The sequence below is a fragment of the Cuculus canorus genome, chromosome Z (genome assembly GCF_017976375.1).
Source record: "Cuculus canorus isolate bCucCan1 chromosome Z, bCucCan1.pri, whole genome shotgun sequence".
In the NCBI taxonomy this organism is placed as follows: domain Eukaryota; kingdom Metazoa; phylum Chordata; class Aves; order Cuculiformes; family Cuculidae; genus Cuculus; species Cuculus canorus.
In genome coordinates, this window is record NC_071441.1 from 65,352,361 (window position 1) to 65,365,439 (window position 13,079).

Consider the following 13,079-nt stretch of genomic DNA (forward strand, 5'->3'; position numbering starts at 1 on the left):
CTACTGAGAGGAAGGGATCTGCAGGGGAGAGCCAGCCCTGCCAATGACAGCGGTACACATGCAGGCATTTTCAGGACTTTGAATGAATACCAATTGCAAACACTTGGGTTTGTTTGTTATAACTGAGTTTTCATAAAACTGTTAGATTCATCATTAGATTATTATGTCTTTGGTCTAGAAATCATATTTACTTGTCTGTAAAAGAACCTTACACCATTTGGAGTCTTGAAGAAATAAGGAATCTACCCTGTAACCTAGCTAAGACTACAGGAAAGTTAACTTCTCTGTATTTTATTTTTATCTCTCCTAAATCAAAATTAATTTTATCATGATGTGATGAAAAACTTCTTATGGAGAAGCTATCTGTTGGTTAATTTATATTTTCACAGATGAAACATGAAAAACATAGTATACGCATGCTTTATCATTTCCAAACACGTTATTTTTCCTTTTTCTTTCCTTTTAATTTACAGTTTCAGCTGATGTTCAGTACTCACTTGGCTGTTACAGTACATTAAAGATTTTATTATTTGAAGGAATTTTGCAAGGAAAATTAATATGGTATTAACACAAAGATATGAGAATGGCGATGCTGGTTTGGACCAAAGCATCCTGTCATCAGCATTTGTAAGTCTAAAGTTAGCCCACAACTAAATGTTCTTGGGATCAGACTAAGTATTAACATGACTGAAAATCAGCTACCTAAGAGATGAGAGAAAGAGTGAAAGTAGAAAGGAATTTTGCATAGATGAAACCCAGATTTCATTCCTATTAAGGCCTCTAGTGCAGGTGAATTGGAAAGGTGCCATCCAGCAGCAGCATTTGCAAATACTTAAGTCAGTCAGCTGAGAGATGTTGAAGAAGCTGAGAAGTCTTCCACCCTACAAAGTGAATAGCCACTAAAATGGCAAGTACAATGACTAATGACATAATACTAATGATAAACTACTATCCTGAAGAAAAAAATCCTTTATAAATACATATTAGGGTATTCTAAATTTGGCATTACCCTAAACTGTGATCATAGCTCACTTCGATCTGCAGTATGACGGAAAAATGACTGATACGTTAGTAAACATCTGGAAGACATGAAAAATAATTCTGGAGAAATCAAGCATAGCTCTGTGCCACTGACTTCCACAATGTTGACCACAGGCCACCTCAGTCTCAAGAAAGGCGTTCTGGAATTCTAGACTCCAGAGCTGCAATGGAAGCAGGAGCGGTTCTTAGATTAAAAAGCAGTTCTTAAATTGAAAATCTTTAAACAATTTGTCTCTGGAGATAAATAAAACATGTGATGAAAGTATGAAGTAATGAAACTTTCAGAAGCTAGAACAGGACTGTTGCACGTGCCAGTAACAAGGCAGTATTCACCTTAAACTGAAAATGAGCAAAATCACAAATGGCAAAGAGTTCTTCACACAATATGGTGTCTGTGGAACTTGCTTACATAATGCACCCATGAAATAAGGGGTAAGTAAGGCTTCAAGAGTGTCTGCGCATTTAGTTAAGAGTCCACAAAAATACCTGTTACTAACAGTGAAAGTAGAGTACTGCATCTCAAATACTGTGTTTAGTTTTGGGCCCCTCACTACAAGATGGACATTGATGTGCTGCAGAGAAGGGCAACGAAGCTGGTGAAAGGACTAGAGAAAAGGACTTATGAGGAGTTGCTGTGGAAACAAGGGCTGTTCTAGAGAAAATGAGGCTCAGGGGAGACCTTATTGCCCTCGAGGTTGTAGTGACATGGGTGTTGGTATCTTCTCCCAAGTAAGCAGCAATAGGACAAGAGGACAGGGCCTCAAGTTGCACCAGACTTGTAGATGTGGTGTTTAGGGACACAGCTTAGTGATAGGCTCGGTAGGGCTAGGTTAACCATTGGACTTGATGATCTTTAATGTCCTTTCCAACCTAAATGATTCTGTGATTCTACTGCAGTAGGAGTGAAATGGCAAATGGCACACTTCAGGATTTGTGCCAACACACATTGGTGTTCTAATGAGACAAAATTACTCGGCATCTGCCTGATCTTGGTCTTCTTGCATCTTTTCCTGTGAAACACCTGATGCTTGTGGTTTGGAGAAACTGGATTAAGCTGGACCTATGGTTCTGATGAACTTTTAGAAAATGCCTGCCTTCTTGTTTTAAACTATTAGAGGCAGTTTAACACCAAGCTTGCAATATAACTGCCTACGCTTGCTCCTACTTGACCTGAGTAACCCGGGACTGTTATAACTTTGGTGAACTGCAGAAGATGCTGGCAAGGCCGCACAAACTCGCTGCACGGTGCATCTAGGAGGCAGCTGCAACAGCCTTTTTGGGGACACTGCATTCAGATTGTGTCAGAGTGGAAATAATCATAGTGCTTGGCTGTTTGGCTTAATGTTTTATCTTATTCTTGAAACTAAAAAGCCCCCAAAATCAATACCAAGAGCAGTATGAAAGGAGACCGAGGTTAATCAAAATCTACTATTCCGTTAGAGGAGGAAATATAGGTCCCTCAGGATGACGCCATCATTTATGGCAGTGCTGTTTCCATGGGGCTGGGCTTTACTGGGTGTGCCTTTACTGCAGGACAAGGGCTCGGCCGAGGAGAGGGAGGTGTGCGTGGAGATGGACAGGAAGGGAGGGAGGTGTGTGCGGAGAGAAAGGTGTGCATGGAGAGGGAGGTGTGCATGGAGACGGAGAGATGTGTGCACGCAGATGGAGATGGACAGGGAGGGAGGGAGAAGGCGCGGAGAGGGAGGTGTGAGCGGAGAGGGAGATGGGGGGGGTGGGAGGCGTGCGCGGACAAGGAGACATCTTCGTAGACCGAGCTGTGAGCAAAGACACAGGAACTGTGCGCGGCGGAGGCGGTGTCTGTCCGTGCCTCCTCCCCCCCGTCCCCGCCCTTCTCCCCGCTGCACCCCGAGAGCCCCTCGGGCGCTTCCCGGGCTGTGCGAGGGCCGTGGGAGCACCGGGTGCGGCTGAAGGCAAACCTCTGCGCGGCTTTTATATATGATATAAGCGGCTTTTCTATCATATATAACCTATCTATGATTGCATATATATAAATATATATATATATAAAGGTAGTTCTGCGGACCTCACGATGAGACACCGGCCAATTCCTGCGTGCAAAGGGAATGTTCTACGTGCAGGTGTGCGGCGCTGCTGTGCCCGCAGCGAGGCTTCGGTCAGATCCGCGCACAGTGCAAAGACTGAGACTGAAAGAAGAGGCTGCCCCGCTGTCCCCAGGGTTGTGCTCCAAGAGCAGAGCACCTGCTGGCCCTGCCCCAGTGCACTGGACCCCAAAGAGGAGTGCTGCCCAGGTGGGTTTTGTTGGATAATAGCTTCTGCGTGGCTCCTGTGTTGCCCCTGCGAGGGGGTTGCTGGGGAGTGGGATAAAAACCCCGATGTGCCTGGTTGTGGGTGATACAAAGCAAGAGCTTGGCTGATTTTAGTATCTTCAACACAAGTTGTCAGTGATAATCAGTCAGGGAGCTCTGGTTTGTGTTTTAGGTGGGGAAAAGATGTTACCAGGTAGTGTATGCCTGGGGGGTTTACTTGTAGGGCACCTCAAAGCAGTCTGTGTGTGCTTCTAGGAGCGCGGAATCGGCTAAACTTTCTGCAGCTTTACAAAACGCCAGTCCTGACAGCGGGTGGGCACAGCTCGTGCTTCCCTGGCCATTCCTGCCTTTCCCTGTGCGTTTGGGCGCTGAGAGAAAAGCAGGCTCAGTCTGTCTCTTCAGAGAGATGCCTCGCTGCAGGCACGGGCAGCCAAAGCCTTCATCGCCTGGGTACCAAGGAGGGCCAAGAACCGAGAATGGCTTACACAGAATAGTAGTAGTAGCGTTGTTTTAAGAGGATGCATAAAGGAACAGTGCTAATATTAAGGACATTTTGTTGGTAATACCACCAAACATCTTCTACAGTTCAGGTTGGTGAACGAACGCAAAACAGCAAGAGCAAGCATTTGCTTTCAAGGTCTAAATCTGATGCTGTGACTGATACAGTTTAGCATGCTTGGACTAATATATCAGTCAACCAGCCTTTCAGTTTGTGCTTAGTGTTGAGCACAAAGAGTCCAGTTACTTGCATGCCTAAAATTTAAGGATGTGTTTTTCTGCATCACACTCTTGTTACCTTTACAGTTTGGTTTCTGCACAAAAAAACCCCGAGTTTTACTTCTCGCCTACTTTGCAGCAATTTATTAAATTTAATATTGGTACAATAGCTTGAAATTGGTAATGTTTTATATGCCTAAGAATTTAATTGGACTTACAGTCAGTATTTTACAGGCTTCTATGACAGATTTAAAATGATGGGATGTTGGAAGTTTCCATGTTTATAAAACAATTTTTGGTTGTGTACTTTGGCACAGTCCTACTAATCTAGTGACACTGTTACTTCTGGCATTGCATCACTGGTAGAATTACATTGTAGTCATAAGGCTCCCAAAATTATTTTCTTCACTCTAATGTTTGAAATAAAGCCAACTCACAGAAATGTTAAAGTATTGCTGGCATGAGGGTGTGGTTTTAATGCCTATCTATGTCTTGCTCCCATAAAGTAGAGGACTGTGCTGTACCAAGTTGAATGGGCGTGACATATGCTGTATTTATAAACATTTTTGCAGGCTGAGTTTCCATGGTTGAAAAGAAGTATGTTAATTTTTTAGATCTCATGTGGCATGCTATAAACCCACAGTGGAAGCTAGGACTAGTAGATGGAATCATTGGGTACAAGAACCTTTTCCACACTGTTTAGAATCCGTTGCATTGAGGAGAGTGGTTGAAGAGAGGGTGAACATGACTTAAAAAGGCAGAGCCTGATTCCGCACAACTGTGCCCATATGAAGAATCCTTGCTCTCATCGCTGGCCTTAGTGATGACAGAGAAATGATTTATGGGACTTATTAACTATTTGTATATCAAAGAATGTGCAAGATTGAAAAACAGTACAGTAGAGCTGTCCTAGGACAAATTCTTCCAGAAATTTTATTTCACAATAGTCAGTTGGATGAACTTTTCCTCTTTCTGAGTACAAAAAAAAGGAAGCTCACTGCTTTGAGGATTCACTCTCTGTTGATCCAAACAGAGATGTCGGGGTGGGAAATCATTGATCAGTTCCCCAAACTGTATTTAATAGGATGCTACCTGAACTCATGATAAGGAACATTTAATATGGAGTGTTTGAACAGTGTGCTGTGCTGTATTTAGAAATCTCTTCATGGGCCACTGAAGTACAAAATTTGTTGTCTGTACAGCAACGTGCATCTCTAGTACCTCCGTGTACAGAAAGCTCTTCTAATTAGCATTGGAGATTTGACCAGATTAGAATTTAATTTTATTTATAACCCTGTTTTATTTTCCCTTTTTTTTTTTTTTTTTTTTTAGTTTTGACTGATTAAAAACACCACTGTGTACATACAATGGATTTAGATGCAAATGAAATCATAGAATAATAGAGTCACAGAATAGTTTGAGTTGGAAGGGACCTTAAAGATCCTCTAGTTCCCACTAGATCAGGCTGCTTACGGCCCCATCCAACCTGGCCTTGAATACCTCCAGGGATGGGGCATCCACAACTTCCCTGGGCAACCTGTTCCAGTGTCTCACCACTCTCATGGTGAAGAAATTCTTCCTTATAGGAAGCCTAAATCTGCCCCTCTCCAGAATATAGCTATTGCACCTCGTCCTATCACTACAAGTCTTTATGGAGCTTTCTTGGAGTACCCTTCAGGTATTGGGAGGTCGCTATAAGAGCTCCTCTGAGCCTTCTCTTCTCCAGGCTGAACAAGCCCAACTCTCTCAGCCTGAATTAACCAACATTGTCTCACAATGTCTTACCATGAAAACCAGAGCAAAACAAAAAAAAAAAAACGGGAAGTCTGCTTGGAAAGTCGTGCCGTCTTCGCTTTAATACTGATCTTAATTTTTAAGGGTCCTAGGAAGTGCTGAATATGCTTCATAAGCAGAAGTCAGAAGTGTGAAGGATAATAAATGGAAATGTGAAAGTAGGTTTCCATGTCCATATTTAGAGTCTTAAATAAGTGACCTGATTTTTCAAAGGTACTGAGCAGCCAACCATGCTTTTGAATTCCAATGGAATTCACGTCTGCTTAGTGCTTCCAGAAGCAGAACTGTTACTCTGCAATGTGAAATTCTTAAAAGCTTTTTCTATACGTCTGAGTGTTGATCAGTTTCATTATGTTAGGTGCCTAATGTACTGTGCTATGGCATCCCTGTTTTGCCTTGTGCCCCCTTCCTCAGATGAGTTTTGGCAGAGGAAAGCCTGGCTAAGGAGTGAGGTCACTGAGGGACCTGGGATGCTGGCTGGCAGCCTTTTTGCACTCTTGATTGGCTTTGAAGGACTCTGTGTTGCAAAGTTTGTTGAGTTTTTATAAAACAGAAAGTGAGGATCCACTTCAGGTTTGGCATACCCTGTTCTTAGCCAGAAGGTTTTTATTATTTTTTCTCCTATTTTTAGATTAAAATGATCCATCTCTGGAAATACTGACAGGTGACTTTTTGTATCAAAACCCAGAAACAATACTGAAACATGAGTCTGAGATTGGATAAGTATTTTATTAATTTATCATACTGTATATTTTCTGTAGAAAATATATTGGAACCAACTGGACATGCTGTAATCCTAGAAGCCTGCTTGCACAACCCTGCCTACGATGATCAGTAGAAAGGAATGTGCTAAAGTATCAATGTTTAGACACAAAGGCCTATAGTCAGTTCTTAGATACAAAGCCTTAGTATAAAGCTTCAAGGTTGTGATGTTTTTGAGAGCTTTGCTATCTCATGAGAATGAGGAGTCTGGCTTGATAAAGTCAGAACGAGGCATGGGAACCAGGTGCGTAGTTTACCAAGGTAACTTTACGATTAGAATATGTTGTAAGTGTTCTGATTCCATGGAAACATGTATCTTGAAAGATGTAACCAATTACTGTCTGTTGTTAGGATGTAAAACGGAATATGTGCCAAACTGTGCTGCGTGATTTTAACTTATTGACCAATTAGAATAACTTTTAGGCCGCATGGACAAGGTCTTGTAACCTGTTGTAGACTTGCTTCTGGCACGTGCACTCTGATTATCTGTATAAATAGACCCTCAGATGTTACAATAAACGAGCAATGATCATACCTCTATGAGGACTCATTCATTGACTCCGGGGCTCCCCTCCCCAACAATGTTCACTATATACATTTCTCTTATGCCTTATTGCATTTTTTTTATCTAAGTACAGGCAGTTTTCTCTGTTTTTTTACAGCATATTGAACAAAAAATGGTTATATTAGTAGATAGTTTAACTCTGATGCTCCTTGAGGCAGCATGTTAATTGACAGATCTTCAGCTGACAGAGTCAAAATAATTCCGTTTTTTTTGAATGGAATTACACTAATTTCTGGATCCATGACTTCCACTTACAGGGTAGTCTATTGTTAGCTTCTTTGTTTTTCATGTTTCTAGCCATAATATTTTGTTTTAGAGTTTTTCTCACGTAATAGATGTAAACAACATATATTCATAAATGACGGAGGCAACGCTTTTTTTTTTTTTTTTTCTTTACTTAGTGTTTTAGTAATGTAAAATCTGCTTCTGGAGGTGTAACAATTAAAGTCATGGTAAGTCTACTTTTCTTCTCTATGTCTTCCCCTATTACATGTTCCTGTTGAGCTGATTTGTATGTGAAACAAACAAAACAGCAATGTTATGTGCAAGAATTTGTGTTGTTGCTGCTTAACTTTATTCAATTTGAGTTCTATAATTTGGGAACCGGCAAACTAAGCTGTAACATCAAAATGCAGAAGTGTTTCTGCTTTAATATGCTAGTGAAATTCATGCTATTGTGTATCGGAGCACAAAAATGTACTGGAGCTGTGTCATAAAGACTAGGAGAGGTCTGGCTAGAAAGCTGCCTAGAGGAGAAGGACGTGAGGGTGTTGGTTGACAGCCAACTGAATAGAAGCCAGCAGTGTGCCCAGGTGGCCAAGAAGGCCAATGGCATCTTAGCTTGTGTCAGAAACGGCGTGACCAGCAGTTCCAGGGAGGTTATTCTCCCTCTGTACTTGGCACTGGTGAGACCGCACCTTGAATACTGTGTTCAGTTGTGGTCCCCTCACCACAAGAAGGATGTTGAGGCTCTGGAGCGTGTCCAGAGAAGAGCAACAAGACTGATGAGGGGGTCTGGAGAATGAGTCTTACGAGGGGCAGCTGAGGGAACTGGGCTTGTTTAGCCTGGAGAAGAGGAGGCTGAGGGGAGACCTTATTGGTCTCTACAACTACCTGAAAGGAGGTTGTGGAGAGGAGGGAGCTGGCCTCCTCTCCCAAGTGACATAGGACAGGACAAGATGGAATGGCCTCATGCTCTGCCAGGGGAGGTTGAGGCTGGACATCGGGAAAAAATTTTTCACAGAAAGGGTCATTGGGCGCTGGCAGAGGCTGCCCAGGGAGGTGGTTGAGTCACCTTCCCTGGAGGTGTTTAAGGGACAGGTGGATGCGGTGCTGAGAGGCATGGTTTAGTGAGTGTTAGGAATGGTTGGACTCGATGATCCAGTGAGTTGTTTCCAACTGAGTGATTCCAGGATTCTATACCTATATCTCGTGATAGAATGTGCTGGGTTTGGCTGAGATAGCCTTAATTTTCCTCAAAGTAGCTGTTGTTGGGCTGTGTTTTGGATTTGTGTTGAAAACACTGTTGATAACACAGGATATCTTAGTTACTGCTGATCAGTGCTTACACAGAGTCAAGGCCTTCTCTGCTCCTTGGGCTGCCCTGCCAGCGAGTAAGCTAGGGCTGCACAAAAAGTTTTTAGGAGATACAGCCTGGAAAACTGACCCCAACTGACTAAAGGGATATTCCAAGCCATAGACACTATGTTCAGCCTATAAAGGTGGAGGGAATGTTGGCACCTGGGGGCACTGCTTGGGCTCTGGCTGGGCATCAGTTGGCTGGTGGTGAGCAATTGTTTTCATTTACATCACTTGTCTTTCTTGGGGTTTATTTTCCCTCTTTGCTAATTTCTTAATTACTGTTGTTATTGTTAACTGTTATTATCTCAACCCAGGAGTATTCTATTGCCTGTCTGATTTCCTCCTGGTATCCTGCGGGGGATGTAGAATGAGCCAGCAGCTGTCTGGTGCTTTGTTGCTGGCTGAGGTTAAACCATGACATAGGATAAAATTATTATCTACTTATAAATTTTCAGGTAGTAGTTTTTGTGCATTGTGTAGTGGTTACTTGGATGTTGTGCAGGAAAGCTGGATGCACTTAAAAACTTTGTAAATCAGTGACATTATTTGGAAATTATGATTAAGAAGACTTTTTTTTTTCCTACTATGTAAAGTAAAAATTGTAGTTTCTGTTTTCGAATTAAAAGTTTTCCTATGAGGTACAAGTGGCATTGCTAAAACAACCAAGGAAGTATAAGTTGTTATTTTAATTTAAGGAATTATGAGAAAAATGTTATACTTTTACTAGTCAACTTTTGTTTCAATATTACATCTTTGTTGGCTGTTATGAAATACTAGATTTTTTTTTCAGGTTTTGCATGAAGGATTCAGGTTTATAACTCAGACAGTCTGAAATATCTGATTGCAGGACTGGTAGTTATTTGTAAAGAGTGATACAAATAACATATAAAGTTGTGGGAGCTGTAGAAGCTCAAGCAAAATCCAGTGGGTTGGCCTTAGGCCTTCAAAGAAATTATCTGTGTTTAACTGTTGAAAGAAACAACAGAGAGACCAGAATCCTGCCACCTAAGTGGTTAATAGCACTCAAATGACAGATAGAATAAAACCCACCTGTTGCCAGCTCTGGGGTGAAATGTTTAAAGGACAATTTTTCATATTGCTTTCAGTTAGGCATAATTTTAAAATCTGATACAAAGCGGAAAAGCAGAACAGCATGTAAGTGTCTAACCTTACGTTTTATAAGATATGTTAATTTACTGGAAAAGTAGTTGTGGCTTTCTTCAACACTGACTTAAATAGTTGCTCAGTGTTGTAATTAGCTAAAGGTGATCACTAGCCAATGAAATAGATTTGAACAGAACACAAATTTGAATGATAAAATCAGTTTTTTAACTTATTATCTGAAACAGTATATATTGCTAAGACTGGAGGAGAAAATCGTGATTCGTGTGTTAAGAACTGTAATTGCAGTCAAACTGGTGCCTGCATTTTAGCTCTGTAATATATATGTAAAATAAGTTTGATTTTTAGATTCGATGGGTACTTCACGGCTTTCCGTAGAGTCAGACATCCTAAGTTATATAAAACCTCCTGCTGGCTTTTTTTTATAGATAGATGTTCCTAATTTCACACACAAAAATTTGAAAGTATTGGCGTAACTATGAAGTAAAATGTTTTCAGACTTCTGGCAAGTGAAGATGCAACAGAATTTATTTTCATTTGAAATCTGAAAATGTAAAAATTAACTGTTCAAAGGTCAGAAATAAAAAGCTTTTAGTGAGAACACGAATTCCTATCTTAGCCTCTTACAGATCTGAGGGTTTTTGTTTTGCTTGGGAGGATCCAGTCACTTATGATGTCAGGTATATAACTGAAAATGGGAGAGAATTTTGGTCTTACATCCTCTCCACTCTGTCCTTAGCCCTCAAAGGTTAAGGATCATTTATCTGTTATCTGGACAAGATGGAGCAATAATAATAACTACAATTTTGAAATCCATCGGTGTCTGGCTTATTTTTTAATGTATCTATTTTTGTTAAGTTTCTGCAGGTTTAGGAAAAGCAATAGCAATCGAAGTGGAGTGGAATGTCACAGGAAGGGCTGAAGGACCCATACATCTCGAGGACAATGATGGCTTTTGGGATACCAGCAAAGCTAGTGAGAGCTATTTTACGTTATTTCTTGTGCGTCATTCTGAATAATGCTTTCTAGGCTTAGGCAGCAGCCAGCAATTATTTTTCCCAAACTGCATCTGTATTTTCTTCCAAATGGAACTCTTATAAATGCAGTTTCCATTTGGGCATATGAATAACTGTAATTTGCACAATAGCCTGCACATATAGCTCTAGGCAGAGTGCCAAGCAGAGTGATGCGGTGGGGATGCCCACACTGGGTGAGCGAAGCAGAGCACCGGGTCTGAGATCTGGTTGCCTTCCATGTCGGGGAGCTCTGCTCAGAGCATGATCAGAGCATGATCAGAGCATCAGAGTTTGATGGTGCTTCTGTGAAGAACAGAAAGCTGGAGCCGAGGGACCATGCAGATCTCAGGCTAGGGAATGGCAGATTTCCAGTGTCTCTTCCAGGCCTGTTTTGAACTCTGAATGAAGCAAACATTAGGCTAAGACCTCTCTAATTCAGCAGCTTCAAGAGGAACCGTAGCAAGGAAGAGAGGCTGATCTGTGATGATTATTCATGGGCAGACAGACAGGTTCTGTGTCTGGACTCTTGACTGAGGCTGGTGGATTATTCAAGTCTCTGGAGCCAGAGCAGTCCATTTGGCAGGTTCTTTTGGTATCTTTTCCAACAGCCTCTTTTACCCACAAGTACCAAGCTGATGAAGGCTGGAGCATCCCACTCTTAACTAGACAGTAGCCAGGCTTTGTATGACTGTCCCATTGGTGGCCCCAGCCCACCCTAGTCCAGTTCCTCAGCGGCTGCTGCTGCTTCCCTGGGACAGGGAAGCACATTTTATTGCAGAAAATGAAGGGGAGAGATGCAAAGTTGCTTCCCAGCATTAAAATTCACATGTTGACATGATTTTGGTAACTCCTTCATGGCCTTGTGTTACATACAAAAGTAATTCTGCCTTGCTTTTTTCTGTGGAGATCAGCTGCAGATATTTTGTGCTTAAATATCAACTTAAAATTGGAAGGCGATGCATAGGATGCTTGTCTAGGTAACACAAATATATATTTAAAACTCTGCTATGAATGGCCTGATTGATGAATGAAGATCTTACTGATAAGCAACGTGAACACTTTTGAGGAATTACAAAAAACTTTCTTGATTTGGCTACAGGCGGCACAGAACTGTAAAAATAATAAATAACCAGGGCAGCATCAGCAACCTCTGACTAAATCTACCAACATCAAGGAATTTTTCCCCTTTGGCTGAAAAGCAGTTGATGGGATATGTCTTTTATATTTACTGCAGCATCAAGATATGCACATTTGTCTTTAAGAGGTATGATTATACCCTAGCTTAACATATTTCTGTTGGTAATCGACCAGTTATGAATTTTTCTTCAGAAACTTCTATATTTGAAGCTGTTACTGGAATTTTCTTGGTGTTTATATTGTAGTGAACTTTCCTAATTCCTTAAAACTCCCTACAGCCCTTTAGCTCCAGCAAAAATTGTCTGATAGAAAATCAGTTCCTTTTTCACTGCAATTTATGCTTTATTAATTCCATGCTTTAGAGTCGTAAATGTACCTTTAAAAAATATTCCTAGCTTCTGAGCTTTGAGAGGGACTGTGGAGAATATAAAGGTTTCTGTAGTCATGTTTTAATTTTTGTATTTTACCTTCATTCAATAAGAATAAAAGTCCCCTTTTTGGAAAAAAAAAAAAAGACGACAGGATAAAACCCTGCTACTACTAAAACGTACAAGGTCCCTGAGGCTGTGCTTGTAAGTCTTTTTATTTAACAAATTAAGAAAATCAATTACGATTGCCATCAAAATATTTCCATTCTGAGTTGACAAATGGCTGCATACAATGCTGCTAATGTTCAGTGCGATTCTGGACATCGTTTTCTGAAAGGCTGTTGATGATCTCCATCAGTTTTGCATTCACATCATTAAAACGTCAAAAAAGGTTCCTTAGAGCATCACACCTGAGAGGGTGCTCAAGTACAGTGATGTTGTTATCTGCTAAATACTACTTCACAGACAAAGCATTGTGAGTTGGCATGTTGTCTTGATGTCAACTCAGTTCACCCTTGCACACCAACATTTGCCAACGGAGGGTAGGAAGATGTCTCTCTTTCAACATGCATGCACTCGCACTGAGTGAAGAGATTGAGATGAGCCTTGTCTCACTGTGACAGCTTAGAACATGCCGTATAACCATCTCTTTGTCTCTCCTCTCGCATTCTGGGTTCTGAGTTGTACA

At 41.2% G+C, this 13,079-nt stretch overlaps 1 protein-coding gene across 10 annotated transcripts in view; it reads left to right on the top strand.

The window, feature by feature from the left end:
• Positions 1–2,913: 2,913 nt before the first annotated feature.
• RANBP3L (RAN binding protein 3 like) overlaps positions 2,914–13,079 on the top strand; it is a 37,546-nt gene continuing 27,380 nt past the window's right edge. For 6 of the 10 annotated variants that reach the window (XM_054054911.1, XM_054054913.1, XM_054054916.1 and 3 more), the window contains exons 1-2: positions 2,914–3,311; positions 10,729–10,845. In XM_054054911.1, coding sequence (XP_053910886.1) covers positions 3,092–3,311; positions 10,729–10,845 — 337 coding nt within the window. In that variant the 5' untranslated portion in view covers positions 2,914–3,091. The remainder of the gene's footprint in view (positions 3,312–10,728; positions 10,846–13,079) is intronic. The other 4 variants (XM_054054915.1, XM_054054918.1, XM_054054917.1 and 1 more) reach the window with 1 other exon arrangement.